At 40.9% G+C, this 15,476-nt stretch overlaps 1 protein-coding gene across 4 annotated transcripts in view; it reads left to right on the forward strand.

Moving 5' to 3' along the window:
- The first annotated feature begins 1,560 nt into the window (after positions 1-1,560).
- The window catches only part of LOC135277805 (kelch-like protein 2), a 118,708-nt gene continuing 104,792 nt past the window's right edge, over positions 1,561-15,476 (forward strand). For all 4 annotated transcript variants that reach the window (XR_010345408.1, XM_064384062.1, XM_064384061.1 and 1 more), the window contains exons 1-2: positions 1,561-1,647; positions 13,542-13,667. Coding sequence is in view for 3 of the 4 variants with exons in the window: in XM_064384062.1 (XP_064240132.1) it covers positions 1,622-1,647; positions 13,542-13,667 (152 nt within the window). In the remaining variant the exon portion in view is untranslated. The remainder of the gene's footprint in view (positions 1,648-13,541; positions 13,668-15,476) is intronic.

The raw sequence follows: 15,476 nt of genomic DNA on the forward strand, positions 1-15,476 counted from the left end.
AGAGCGAAACTCCGTCTCAAAGAGAAAAAATAATAAAAAAAAAATAACATTTTATAAATCTTCATCTATTCACTTCTCTCTACTTTTCCTGGGATATTTTCAAACAAATCACAGAAAAGTCATCCTTTTAATGATCAGATCAACCTACTCACCACTTTCTAATTGCTTCTCATTTAGTAAAAGCCAAGTCCTTTATCATGGCCTACAAGGCCTGGGTGATCAGTGATTATTCCCCGCCACACCCATTCCTGCCGCTGTCTTCCTGACTTCACTCTGCTTCATTAGAGGGTCTCCCACCCTCGCGGCCCCAGCCAGCATCATCTGGAGAGCTTGTTAAAGCACAGGCTGCCGGGCCCCACTCCCAGAGTTTCTGGTTCAGTAGGTCTAAAGTGGAACTGGAGAATTCATAGCTCTAACAAGTTCGCAGGTGCTACTGCTTCCAGCGGGCATACTTGGAGAACCACCAGCTGCATTGTTCTCCCTCCGGTTCCTCAACAAGGCAGGCAGGATCTTGCTTAGCAGCCTCCACGCTGCTCTTCCCTCTGCCCTGGGCATTTTTTGCATTACTCAAAGCCCACGTTATTCCATCTCTGTTTAACTCACACCTTTTGAGAGTCCTTCACTGACCACTCCTTCTAAAATCTCTTCCCCTCTCCTCATTCTCATGTTCCTTGTTGGCAAGCATCGCTTGTTTCTGTCACCCCGTCTAGATGGACAGCTCCACAAACAGAGTCTTGGTTTTACTGTCGCATCCCCAGCACTAAAACCTTGCCTAGCAGGTGCTCACTTCACTTGTCCAAGGAATGGATGGCATACTGGAGGGAGAGCCAGCTTCTTGCTTGGGACACTGGACAGGCAAATCATTTCTTCTCGCCTCAGTTCCACCATCTGTAAGGGCACTGATTGGTCATGCCTACCCTTCTCATCTCCCTGGGTATAGGCTCAAATGAAAAGAATAACGTGTACAGACGCCCGCGAAGCAGAGCACTAAGTGGATACCGAGCGTTATTACGCCGTGCGTTCGGCCGCCCTTTTTCTGGACGGAGAACCCCCTCCGCTCCCATTTTCCAGCGCCCCCGTCCCGGTGATCCACAGACCCGCTGTGGGCGGCCGCCGCCCGCGTCCCGGCCTGCGGGCCCGCGTCTGGGCACGCCCGCCCCGCTCCCGGCTGGCGCCCGCCCGCCTCCAAAAGCAGCAGCGGCAGCAGCGGCAGCAGCAGCAGCAGGAGGAAGAGGAGGCGCCGAAGGAGGGGTCCTCGGCCGCCGCGGGAGGCCGCATAGCCATCCCGTCACGGCGTCAGCGCCGGCCGGGGCCGAACCCGGAAGTGGCCGAGCCCGCGCGCCCGCCCGTCCCGCCGCCGCCGCCGCCGCCGCCGCCGCCGCCGCCGCCCCGCACTCGGGCGAGCGCGGGAGCCGCGCAGTAGACGGAGCGCGCCCGGCCGAGCGGGCCATGGCCGCGGGGGCCGCCGCCGCAGGTGGTGGCGCCCGGTGAGGCGAGCGCGGCGCCCCCTCCGGGGCGGATGGAACGTGGCTTGGCGGGCGGGCAGTGCCGGCGTCCGCGGCTGGAATGGTGCTGGCGGCGGCGGTCGGTGCCTGCGTTCTGAAGCCCGAGAGGAGCCACAATGGAGACGCCGCCGCTGCCTCCCGCGTGAGTGAGCTGGCGGGCGGGCGGGCTGTGCCGCTGCGGATAAGCGCGCCGCTGCGGCGCGTGTCGCCGGTCGCGGGCGCAGCTTGGGGTACGGCCGCCCGGAGCCGCCGGGGCCGGCGGGAGGTGAGAGATGCGGGGCGTGACGAGGCGCGGTGCCCGCAGTCCTGAGCGGACGCGGACGGAAACTCACCTTCGCCAGGCGGTGACTTAAAACGCTGCCCAGGATTTCTAGGGAAGGGTCTTCCCCACGCCAGGCGGATAGAAGATTTGGGGTGGGGCTGCGCATGGGGGACCCTGCTGGTCCTGTGTGTACCTCCCTGAAATGCATGGGCAGCTGGTGCCCAGCTTGCCCACCCCTTTCTAGGGGATCAAGCTAGGATGCACGGAGTCCGTTGAAAAAAGGAAACTGGAAAGTACCAGTCGTCCACTGTCTAAATGAATTGATCTTAGGTTGCTTGATTCCCCGAATTTCTAACAAAATTAATATCTGAGGAGCTTTTACAGCACTCTAAAATGAGCGGCGGCTGTTCAGGGCATGTGACCTCTTTTACCTGGCACGCAGAACGTTTTATCCAGAAATCAGAGCATCTTCTGTTTCCTTAGTACCTCGGGCAAATTAGTAGCGTATCGACCTGCCAGGCACAGGTGTCTTTTTTCTTTGGTACCCAAGTACATTCAAGATCACTGGCAACAGAATTATTTTCTAGAAATAATAGCTGAAACATGTAGAAGACGTTATTGCATTATTCAGAACAAGTTTTTTTTTTTTCTTTTTTTAATTTTAGTTTTTAGTTTTAAAAACATCTTGGTAAAAGTGGACTGTAAATACCCAGGAGTTTTGAAAATTTCAATTGTGGTTCCCTCTTCTCTTGGGAAGGAATAAGAGTCCTTTGAATCTGACTTTTTAAACTAGATACAAAAACCTAATCCTGAAGAATGGTGTACCTTTTCATGAGAGCTTATTTATGGAGGCTTGTCGTTCTCCGGTTAGATTTGGCAAGCTTCAACTCCATGGCACTTGTACCGCACCAGCCTCTTGTGGTTATTTGGCAGAATTCCAGCCAAAATAATAATGTTTGGCTTGGGTTGAATAATTTTTTGATGTTCAGCCCTTTTGGGAGAGCTAATGGGATTCTGGAACAACAGTTTCTAAAGGTGTGTTTCAGAATGTTTAGCTTGAGTGGAACAGGTCTTGGAAATGTAGGGGTAGATGATAAGACTCGTGGATTGGCCCTCTTGGGCTGACAGAAGCAAGGGCTTAGCCGCCTCTCGATAGCTGTGACTTTGAGGGCTCTGAGATTTAGTCATGTTCTTCAGCAGGCTGGAGGAAGGCACTTGAACCCCTAGGAAATATGATGGTGGATGGTTAACATCAGCAGAATGAACACATGGGGGTCTGCCCAGGCTCAGAAGCACTTGAGGCAGGATATGCTAGCTGTATTTAGACAACACATGGTATATAATATGTAACATGTAGGTATGTTATCTGTAGTAAACCTGCCTTCTATATATCAGTTCTTGCAGTTCCTTTTTACTTTTGGAACAGAAAGAACTAAAGGAAAGAACAAGGGAATCTTAGAACGCAGGTGAAAGGAAGGATGTGGAAAAGCAGGCAGGCTCTGGTGGAAGGGGATAGAGACACAGATTATTTAAATTGAAATAATAAGAAATGAAATTGATGTATGCATGCAAACACTGATAAACTGACTCTAGAGTAGATCAGCTAATCGTAATTTTGATGACCAGCACCATTTTTTTGGTATTGAGATTCCATCAATAGTGCTGGAACAATGAGAGGCTGAGATATAATGGAAAACCTGGAATGCCAGCATGGATGAAAGAATTGTTAAAACTCCTTTCAATCATGGGTGGCTAAAGTTGGTGAGACTTTTCCATTGGTTCTATTTAATTATAAATACAAATGGGTTTTTATTTTCATTTGATTCTATCCAGGATTAACCCTAATTCTAAAACTCATTGTTTGCCTTTCTGTGGATCAGAATTCGTTTTTTTCCTTGCCACCCCTTGGCCTGTTTGCCTCCACTCCCGTTAACATCCCTCCACCATGGATCACATGTGCTAGATTTGAGACATGCAGGCAGTATCTTTAGGAAGGAACTTTACTGGGCCTCACTGCCAGAGCTGGGCGAGGACAGAGGCCAGTGGAAACTATTAGGAAGACTCAGCTTTTCATAAAGTTAGATTTTTAGCCTGAGCTTTAAGGCAAAGAAAGATGTTTGACCTGGACTTAAAGTACCTTAGATGGTGTGGTTGGAAGCAGGGCCCCAGATTATCTTTGGGTTAAGTGTCTGTTTATTAATTCATTCAATCTGCAAATGTTTGAATGCCTGTCTCTGCCTGACACTGTGCATGGTGCTTTTGCTTATGCTTCTCTTTTAACATCAAGATTTACATTGCTCTCAGATCCCACCTCGTACTCCATTGGCCTGTTGGCACATTGTCTTGGAGGGATATCAGGCATCTGTACCCACCTTCCTGCTTCCTTCAGGATGGACTTCTTGGAATTAGCTTTTGATCTCTTGTGCTTTTTCTGTTCCTTGCCTCCAACTTCTCATCTTTTTTAATTCTCATATAATTAAAAAGTGTCATTGGACTATATATTTCTGCATATTGTTTTTTGCAACCTTGAGTCTATGTGGCATTTAGATTCTGTTGCATTTTGGGGTTTGGGTGATATTGAGACTGTGTTACATTTGCTTCTGCTCAAACCTTAAAGATGTGTAACTGAAAAATTAGATGTAGATTAGTAAAGGAATTTCAGATGGTAAACTGAGATGTGCGAAAGGAAATGTAAATTGACCAGCCCTGACCTCAGGAATGTATTTTACAGTCTGGCTTTTATAGTTATTTGTGTAAAGATTTTTACAGTAAGTTGAAGGAAGACTGAGGTATAGGCCTGAGTGCATTCCTTCGATCTTCTCTTACTGATCAGTTTTCTTAGCACTTGTTTTCTTTACTGACTCCATTTTCACAAGTTGGCTTACTCTCTATAAGCCTTGATTTTTTTGCTTTTCTTTAACAAAACAAAGCAAACGTCCCTCAGATATAACCATACCCTTTTTTCGGTTGATGATTCCACATCACTTAGAGATTTGTCATCAGAGGTGTTCATGCATAGGCAGACAAACAACTTGTTGACCGTGTTCTAAGGCATTTAGGCAGCAGAAGATTGGTTGGATTAGAGCAGAGGTTCTCACATTTTTGAATTTCACTGACCTGTAAAATTAAAAAAAAAATTGAAGTCTAGCAGAGAATTGCTGAGTTTTTTGTTTTGCCAAGTAAAATAATTATCTATGAAACAACAATGATCAACTATCACCATCTTTTTATGACAGAAAAAAACATTTTAACATCCTTCTTCAAACATAAGGAAGGATGTAATCTGACTAAACTTTTTAAATTAAAAAAATTTAGCTTTATGAAAACTTATTACATTTTCCTCATTTTGTCATAGAGCAGTAAAAAGTTCAATGAAGCCTGACATTTGCAGTCCACTGAACCAGATGATCTTTATTGTTCTTTCTAAGATTCAATTGCTATGAATTTGGAACCTTGCTATGGGTTACCCCAGTATTCATTTGTTTGTCTGTTGTAGTGCATTGGTGTGTATTCTTATTTTTGTTTAATTAAATGTACATTGGACATCTCTCATATCACAGGCGAATCTCCCCAGTGATAAAGATGTTTAAAATATTTAGGAGTAATAATGGCACACAAGTTAATGGTGAAGAAGACGTGGATCAATGTGTGTTGAAGGAAGTGTTGCATATAGGGACAACTTTTGAGGTGCATCTGGGAACTTGAGAATTGAATTCTGGAAATGGGTAGCATTTATGTAGTAGTTTAAAAAATTTCTGATACTGGGAAATCACTCTACCTACTCCCCGCAAAATGCCCCAAACTTTTGTTTCTGATGCACATGGTAGGTATTCAATAAATATTAGTAAATGTGCTTTTCTGAAGATGACTGTAAATTTACTCGTCTATGGCTGTTACGGATTTACACTAGGAGTACTTATGAAAACCTCTGAACTTCTTTCTTAAGATCAGGCAGGTTTTTTCAAGATGATCCAGAGAAGGAAATACACTTTCAATTGCATTTCTGTAGTGCTCTACCAAATCCAAATGTATTTACTGTTTATAATGAGGCAGTCTGAGATTTTAATTTATATTTATTGAGTGCCTACTATGGCCAAATTTTGGGGATTTCTCAGAAAACAAAGTTCCTTTTCCTATGATTGAAACTAATAGCAAGCAAATATGTAATATTGTTAGTAGTAAGTTCAATAAATAAAAACGAAGCAGAATAAAAGGGTAGAGAATAATAAGAATAATAGTTCAACTAGGATCAGTGTGTCTTTGACAAGGTGATATTTTAGCACAATCCAGAGGGGGAATGGCATTCCAGGTAGAATAGCAAGCACAAAGGCATTCTTGAATTCTTCTCCTGATGAGATAATTGCTGCAGTGAGTGGGTCAGTATAGTTTTTGTGTGTTATGCACTGTACTTTCTTACATTTCAGATATTGGCATTCGCTAAAATATTCCTTTGATCAGTTCCATTCTCTGATTTTACCTTGAAAAACAATCCCTGCATTTTATGACAGCACCTTTTCTTGTTTTCCTTCTCTGGTTTTTAGGTTGCTAAATGTTATTTGCATACTTTATAACTTTATCTCAATCTTGTCAACAATATTATAGTGGTAGGTGTCTTATTTGTCAGCTGAAAAAGTAGAGTTTAAGTTACTTTCTCAAGCTCATCAAGTATTAGAAAAACTGGGATTCTAATCTCGCTGTTGAATCACTTTTTTCTGTCTTGCATAGCTTCTCTTCTGTCACTGTTTGCGGGCAGTATTTCCTTGCAGAAGTAGGCCTCGGCCAGTTCTTTTCAATCAACTGTTAATCTCTAAGTTATAGCTCCATTTATATCTTAAGTCTGGGCTTTAGGTCTGTGCTTTGGTGTGGAATTTTGAACTTCTCACGTCTCTACTCTTAGCTAATACCTCTAAACTCAACATATCCAAAACTGATGTTTGTTCACAAACTGACTTCTTTTTATAACATTTCCACTTATTCAATGGGATAACCATTCTTCTGGTCCCTGATGACCAAAACGTTGGAATAGTCTTTGATTTCTCTCTCTTTTTTCATCTCCCACATCTTATCAGTCCCTAGGAACTGCAGTCCTGGTTTCAAGTGTCCATTCTGGCTGCTACTTTTCTGATGAATGGATTTCATTACTTGATACCTGAATTTTTTCACTGGTCTCCTGTTGAGCTCTGTGTATTCTCTCCTCACTCTTCAGTCCACATGCTGTTTTAACTGTCCCAACATCTTAGTCATGTGAAGTGACTTATCAAAACCAGAGACTCAGGCAGGCACAGCCTTCCATCATTTTATCTTATCTTATATGTCCAATATCATCATGTGCTTCCTCCAAGGTCCCATTGGAGCTTTGTCTCCTTCACAGAGTCTTTCCTCTTTACTCCAACTCATTCCAGCTCATCGTTAACATTTCTATAGTGTTGGTCACTGCACCTGTGTACTGACTTGTTCCATTCCTTGGTGGTTTCCCATGTATCTTCCCATTTAGATGGTAACTGGAGGAAGATCTCAGTTCAGCCTTTGTAATGTTTCTTACCCTTCTTAGTACAAGGTATGCAGTGGGCATCTAGGGAGCACTTAAAACAAATAATTTATTAGCTTTGGTCATTTTGAGTATTGCTATTAACTGAATTGAATATTATAATTAAAAATGAAGGCCCATAAGAGCCACAAAAATATATCTGCATATTCAGTTTAGCTCCTAAACTCAATTTTCTTCTAAATTTTGTTTATATTCATATAGTGCCTAGTGCCTATACAGCTACCTGAGATAAGATATTATTTTTGGCTTTCATATTACATTTCACATCAGACATATTTGTGAAATAAATTTTATGAGTAGTCTGAAGCCCAGAGAGGCTAAGTGACTAATCCAAGGTTGCTTGGTTAGTACTTGGCACAGACAGAACTACAATTTAGGGCTTCCTTCTGATTCTGGTCCTCACCTAGTACCTCTTCATTCAAGTGCTAGAAAATATATCCCAGTCAACTGAATTGCCGAGTCATATTGCTGCCCCCTTACCAATCAAGTGATGGCAATACTAGGAAGAGGGGCAAAAGAAACGTCAGAAATATAAGTGATAAAAGAAATGGAAATGTTTGAAATGTATCATCAACCTCCTTTTCCCTATTTTAGCACCTCACAAATATCCCACTCTGACAATGCTTTGTTAGTTGTTTACCAAGTTTTCCTTAGGAGATTGATCTTGCATAAGACATGCTTTTACCCTAGTCCTTTTCCTGGTAATAGTTGCTGTCAGGGACAAAAAGTGCCTGATTGTGTTCTGTTTGTCATGTAGGTGGGAGGGAAAGAGGGAGAGAAAGCTGAGTTGAACTGAAGCAGAGCTTTTTACAGCTCTATTGTTCTACTATCAGAGAGCAATTATACTCCAACTTCCATCAACCTCTCCACCTCAGACATCCCAACCTCCTCCTCCTGCCAGTGCTTCCCCACATGCTTAACATAAAGCCGCACAACCGAGTTCTGCAGGGAGAAAAAGGGTGCTGTTTAATACCTCCCTCTGCCTTTCAGTGAGTTCGGGCTCTGGTTTTTAACTGTTAATATATTTTAGTAAAGTTTGACAATTCAGACTTTTCTAGATGTTTCCTTTTCAGCTCTAGAAAATTGGAAAAATAATTTTTAACAATACATCTATATTTAAAGTATTCAGTGTCATTATTATGATATTGTCTGAAAGGTATTCTATGACTTGATGCAGGATCGGAAGTTTCTTTTTCTTGGATAAACAAGTAATAGAAAAAAATAGAAGTTTTTATCTCACAAGATGCTGCATATTCAGTTCTAAGGGTCTACATACTGAAGAACTAATCCAAGTTCTTACCTGTCAATAGGGCAGATGTTAACATTTTTAAGAAGCTGTATTTATTTGGTAATATGAACATACATTTGTAGATTAGTTAATCTACTGGTTCCATACCTAATAAAACTTTAAATTCCAGACACTTGAAGAAAATTTGCAGTGTGTCTCTTTGCCTTAGCTAACTGAAAAAATTGAAATCACAACCCTCCCATAGACCCAAATGTGTTTCCAGTTGAGAATGTCCTCTACCTTCACAGCCTCTAAGTAATATAGTGGTTATTTGTTTGAAGGATGTGAGAATATTTTGTTGAAAAACTATAGAATGACATAACAAATTTTAGTTAAAATATTAGTTATGGTTGACTCTCTACTTCTGATATCCTGGATTTGTGTATGAGGGCAATGCTAATAAGATGCCTACTTCTGAATGCAAATGTAGCTGGGAATACAGAAGAGAAATAGAAGAAATAATATAAAGTAGTGGAGAAACCTCAAAACAGTACAGCATGGATGTTGACTTTGAAAACAACAGCTGCTGACGCGAACTTGGCAGATAATTGTGAGTAATGGTGGGTGACTCATTGCAAGCAGGGGAGTCTTGCAGCTTTTGAGGTGAACAGTGAGAGGGGAAAACAGTGATGGTGGCCACCCAAGGGCCAAGTATTTATGTCCTAAATGTGAAAATGTCTTTGGTCCCCTGCTAAACTTTGCAGCTGCATCATTCATGTGAATTATTGCTTTTTTTTCCTACCAGAAAACTCTAGAAATATAAACAATCCGTATTTTCTAAAGTATTTAATCTGTGATGATTCTGGGGTGGGAGATAAGTTGGTGGTGGGGCATGTTATATGACTTGTGTTATTATTATTGTTTTTAAAAATCATGCGTTGCTGCCTTTACCCTTTTCTTTTTTACCCCTGGAGATGCCATCATATACATATACCTAATTCTAAAAAGGGCTTGTCTGACTCTTCATATGAGAAGGGGTGATTATTTGTGGCTTGCAAAAACTGCTTGGGTGATTCTGATCTTTCTCTTTCACTCTACTGAAAACCATTATTCCAAAGCCAATAATAAATATCTAATGAAATTATACCTCATTTCTGTGGTGTTCTCAGAATTGTTAGAGTAGGTTTAAACCTTTGCCTGGTTTGGAAATCTTGACTATTTGAGGGAGATGCCATGTTAGAGTCTTTATTTTCTTCCTCTCTGGGAATTCAGCTGTCATCAATAGTGTATTCTTAGGCAGAGTTAGAAAGTCACCTCATCTGAGAAGCCAACCTTTTTCAAAGCTGGGAATTTGCAGAAGTTAGTCACTGAAGGAAGGCTTTAGGATATCTATTACAAAACATAGCAGTACACTGGGATTCAAACCCTGCGAAACCAACTATTTTTAGAGTATGTGTTGATAACAGTAGGCTATTGGATAATTGCAAGACTACTTGAGGACTGTAACAGTTGAGGAAAGACTTAAAGGTGAAAGGAACTTGAAAAAAATACCTTTGTCACATATTTTAAAGAAGACAGTTTTCAGAATTGGAAGCTTTTTCTGGAAAAGGCTGCACTTTGCTTCAGAAGGGAAGCAGGGCAAAGGTGTAATTCTGGATTTAATGTGGTACAACCTGAAGGGCAAAACCTTTACCTGTCACTTAACCTCTCACTTAACTGGTTGTTCCTAGTATATGTACGTTTCTCTCATCTATAGTTTTAGACATTATGCATCGTTTTCTGTTCTGCTTCTGAATGAGAAGCCACCTAACACAAAGCCACATAGAGGGAGTGGAAAATTATGGAAAGGGCATTAGTTTTGAAAATAGACGTGTGCAGAAGGGGTGATGTATTTGTAAGAGGCTCTCAATACAGAGAACACTTAAGAAAATTCAGCATTTTTTCTTATTCCTTTAAGCCTTTGAATAAAGTCTTCTTTGTAGAGTTCCTGTAGTACATCAGAAAAAGCAGGAGCTGAAAATAGGTTTAAGAGAGCACCAATATGGGCATTGATTGTTGTATGGCAGCTGTCTTAAAGTGAATTCTCCAATGCAGGGATTTTTAATTCCTAAGTTCTTAAGCAAATATAAACACTCCTGATTCTTAAACAATGACATTCTTTTTTGGGGCAGAGTTCCTTTTGCTTCTACTTTCAGCATTGAAAAATTCTTTTATGATAGTTTTGCTAATCCTCAGCATACCATTCTTCCTTTGTGTCACCTTCTAAATTATTAAACTGGAAGCAGATATAGAAGAAGTGTTACCTTGCTATAGTATATGGACATTCAGTGTTACATGGTCAGGAAGTTTGCATGGGTTGCATATATCTATGCAGTTTCCCCTTTCCCTGGTTTCCTATGTAAGTAGAATGAGAGTATCTGTCTTAAACTATAAAGTGTTTCCTCAGTCCTCTCCCTCTAGATGTGAATGTTCTTCCTTCTTTTTGGCTTCTAGGCTTACCGATGCTTTTCCTTTCTTCGACTAGGTGTAACTAATTCTTCACACATACACCTTCAAGAGGCCTTAGGGAGTGGAGTGGCACCTCCTTATTTTCCCACTCCAGCTGTCGGCTTTCCCTCTGGAGGCAGAGTCTTGTGCTCCTTCATTTGTTAGGCCCCTTGAAAAGTCTCAAGTGGTGAGGAAGTAGAACTGATGTTCACTTGTAGTAGGCAAGCCCTCAGAGAGTCAGGTGCTTCAACTAGTGCTGATGCTGGGGCTTAGGGTTTGGTTAATTTTAGAGGTTATCTTAATGTTGAGTACCTGTTTTGTGACATCATGTACCATTCATGTAACCAATGATTCCCACATTTCTGCTTCCAGCTAAACTTTTCTCTTCAACTCTAGACTCCAGTATTTATCTGATGATTTGATGCCTTCACTTGGATGTTTGATATTTCAAAACTAGTATGTATAAAAACAGCTCTTGATCTTCCTATCTCAAACAGTTTCCACCTGCAGCCTTCCCCTGCCCAATGAACAGAAACTCAGTCCTTCCTCTTGTTCGGGCCAAAAGACTTGGAATCATTCTGACTTTCCTTGACATGTCATATGGTTGTGTCAACATATCTTGTTGGCTGTGTCTTCAGAATGTCCAGAACCCAGCCAGTTTTCATCACCTCCGCTGCTGCTACCCTCCCTAAGCCACAGTCATCTCTTACTGGGTTACTGTAATATCCTTTTAAATAGCTGCCCCCTCTTAACTTTTGACCTGTGTAGACTGTTCTCAACCAGCAGCCAAAGTGGTCTTTGGAAAACCTATGTTGGATTGTGTCACTCCTTTGCAGTGTCTCCCTATTTCACTCAAAGTAAAAGGCCTTTGGATGTCCTAAAAGGCCCTACATGATCTGCACTCCCTTCCCCTGCTCGGTCCCAGCCTTTTGCTCAAGCTGCATGGGTCACAGTTTCTGGAACATACCAGGCCCATATTGGCCTTTGCTGTAGGTATTACTTCCAACTGGATGTTCCCACACCCTCTAGTCTTTTGTTCAAATCTCAGTTCTCAACTAGGCCTTCCCTGAGCACCCTATTTACTGCAGATTACACCCCTCCACCATCCCCACATTTCTCACTCTCTTACCTTGCCCTGCTTTTTCTATTTCCATAACACCAGTTTCTAACATGCTGGTTGCTTCCCTGACTTGTGTTGTTTTCCCCTTTCCCCCACCAGACTCCAAGCTCTGTGAGGAGAGGGGTCTTTGTTTTATTCACTGATGTATTGCAGGTGCCTTAAGAATAGTGCTTGGTACATGGTTGGCACTAAAAAAAAAATTGCTGAATGAATTAATGAACGATAATGTTTAAAAATGAATCATCCTTTTAGAAACGGATCAGGAAAGGAAGAGAAGTGCAGCAATTAATAATGATGTTTGCTTGTTCTTTGATATATATACAAGTATGATATTTTTAGATTTCATTTTTTAAGCCTGATTAAAAAATTGGTGCCCTGATTTTTTGTAATAGCTTCATTGAGGTATAATTTACATACCATAAATCCACCTATTATAATTGTGCAATCCAATGATTTTTATTAAATTTATAAAGTTTTATAACCATTACTTCAAAAATTTCTCTTGTGTCTATTAATTTGCAGTTAATTCTCTGCCCCCCTCGTTGTGGGACCCTGATTTTTTTGGTTGATTTTTTGGTCCTAAGTCTTGAAAGAATAATTCATGTATCAATGCTAGTATAGCCTTGTGTGCTTAAAAATGTAACTAAATATTCATTGTTCAATGTAGGAAATGGTACTGAAACATTAGTGAAAAGAACAAGATGGAGAATCAGACTGGCTGTACTCTTACCCAGCCCTACTATTTACCAAGTTACTCAGACTATTCTCTTCATCTGTTAAATGGGGATAATAATAGTAATTTGCTCAGAGAGTTGTTGTGAGGATTAGCCAAATAATGAAAGTAAACTACTCAGCACAGTGGCTGCCATATGGTAAATACTCAATAACTTTTAACTAACATGACTAATCTCTTGTGAGTGTAGGTCCAAAATCTATGGAGTAAATATATCCTGGCAGGTGGAGAGCAAAATTTAAGTCAGATTCTCAGTTTCTGAAGTTTGTGTAAAATGTGATCCTGTTCTGTCTTGGTTTGTTAATAACGTGACTATAAAAGGTTGTAAAAACAAGTTAATTTCCAATGGAGATGATCGTTTCTCAACAGTTTTATTTGGAGATATCTGCTAAACCACTTTTACTGAATATTCTGTGTTCATCTTTGACAGAACTTTGACACCGGGGAGGTAATTATGAACTTTTTAATCGAAACCATAGCATCCATCAGAAAGTGTTCTGCATTGTCTTAACCTTACATTGGGATATTCTGTCCTAAGACTTCCTCTACATAAGTAAGGGAAGGAGACATTCATTGTATCTCTTGTAGCTTGATAAGCTGAACTAAATGATCTTTAATAAGATCTTTTTCTGTTTTTGTTCTTTTATTTTATGTACAGATGCACAAAGCAGGGTCATCAGAAGCCTCTCGATTCAAAAGATGATAATACCGAAAAACACTGCCCAGTGACAGTGAATCCTTGGCATATGAAGAAAGCTTTTAAAGTCATGAACGAATTAAGAAGGTATCATGATACTAATGTACATGCAACCATTGGTTTCTTTATTTTTCAGTCATTTGTAGTGAATATATAATCCACTTTCCATTGTTGCTTTGCCTGGTATAGGGAACATTAAAAGTTTTTTCTGCAAGTTTTTTAAAGGAAGAGAGCAAATAATTTATCAGAAGTATGGATGGTGTGGGGCTCCTCTATCACTGTGGTAGCCACTTAGCCACATACAGCTAGTCTGATGAGATAGTTTGGAGGTAAAAAATACACAGGTGATTTCTAAATACAAAAAAGAGAAATGTAAAATATTTTGTTAATATTTTTAAATATATTGATTCCATGTAGAAATGGTAATATACTAGATATTTTATATTAAAAAGAATATAGTAGGCCAGGCACAGTGGCTCATGCCTATAATCCCAGCACTTTGAGAGACTGAGGCAGGAGGATCACTTGAGCTCAGGAGTTTGAGAGCAGCCTGGGCAACACAGTGAGACCCTGTCCCTATTTTCTTTTTTTAAAGTTTAAAAAAAAGAGAATGTATTATTGAAATTAGTTTCTTTTGTTTCTTTTTACTTTTTTAATGTGATTACTACAAAATTGTGACTTATATTTCTATCGGATAGTGCTGGTCTAGGGCTTCTAATTTACCATTGCAAAGAATGTGCAAAGAAACTTTTAGACAGAGAAAAATGTAACCATTTTTTGGTGGGAATGGTTGTAGTTTTGGGGGGTAGTGACCTGCCTATTGCTGAGGTAATCCTCAAGTGTACCTAGAATCACTGCAACTTTTAAGTAGTATTAAAAGTTGATTGAAAAATGAGTAGCTTTTTCTTTTTAAATTAAAAGCCTAACGTATGTATTAATCATCTTGGTTTTATTTTCTTAGCACTTTATTAAAGATCCGCTTTTCTCCACCATTCCCTTTGTGAAAGTGCTCTACGTGTATCTATCTGAAATGCTGAAAGCCTGGCTAAGAAGGGATTAAACCTTCCCTTAATCTTTCTGTGCTTCCTAACAGCTCTCCCTTTTAGGCCCATCATTTGTTTGTTTCTTCTTTAATTAAATTAGTGATTCAATAAATATTTATCTGCTAGGTACTGTAGGTACAATGGTGAGGAAGAACAAATATGGTTGCCACCTTCGTGGGCCTTATGACTCACTGCAGGATGCAGGCATTCATCAAAGAGTCACAAAAATAATATATTCTAATGACAGTAAGTGCTGCAGAGGAGGGCTGCTCGTGCCAGGAAGGTGGGTAACAGTGGTCAGGAAAGGCTTTCTTGAGAAGACGGGAATAATTATGCTGATATCTAGAAGGAAAAGAAGATGAGGGGATAAAATCAGGATCAGAGTAGGGAGAGAGAGAACAGTGTTCCAGGAATGGGGAAAGCTGTGCCACATCTTAGGGTAGGAAGGAGCTGGCCTCACTGGAGGAACTGACACTGTTGCTGCAGTGCACGTGGCTGTGGAATCACACAGGAGAGGCAGCTGAGTTGGCGGGAGGGGCCATTGGACTGAGGTCCAGAAATTTTGGTCTTGATCAAAAGTTGCCTTGAGAGGAAGCTATTGGAGAGTTTTAAGCAGGAATGTGACCTGATCAGATGTATATTTTGAACACATTGGCTGCTGGGTGGAGAATGGATTGGAGAGCGATAAGAGACAGTTAAACTGAATATTGGATCATTTGATTTGCTTTCTGGTACCGCTTTGACAACATTTTCAAAATGTGGGTTTTCATTTATTCTTTGGGAGAATATATAGCTGGGATAATCCAGCAAGTCTGAGGGTGCTGTTACAGGTTTTTAATCCTGTTTTGACAGT

Source organism: Aotus nancymaae, unplaced genomic scaffold (genome assembly GCF_030222135.1).
Source record: "Aotus nancymaae isolate 86718 unplaced genomic scaffold, 86718_ANA_hifiasm-v0.15.2.pri h1tg000033l, whole genome shotgun sequence".
In the NCBI taxonomy this organism is placed as follows: domain Eukaryota; kingdom Metazoa; phylum Chordata; class Mammalia; order Primates; family Aotidae; genus Aotus; species Aotus nancymaae.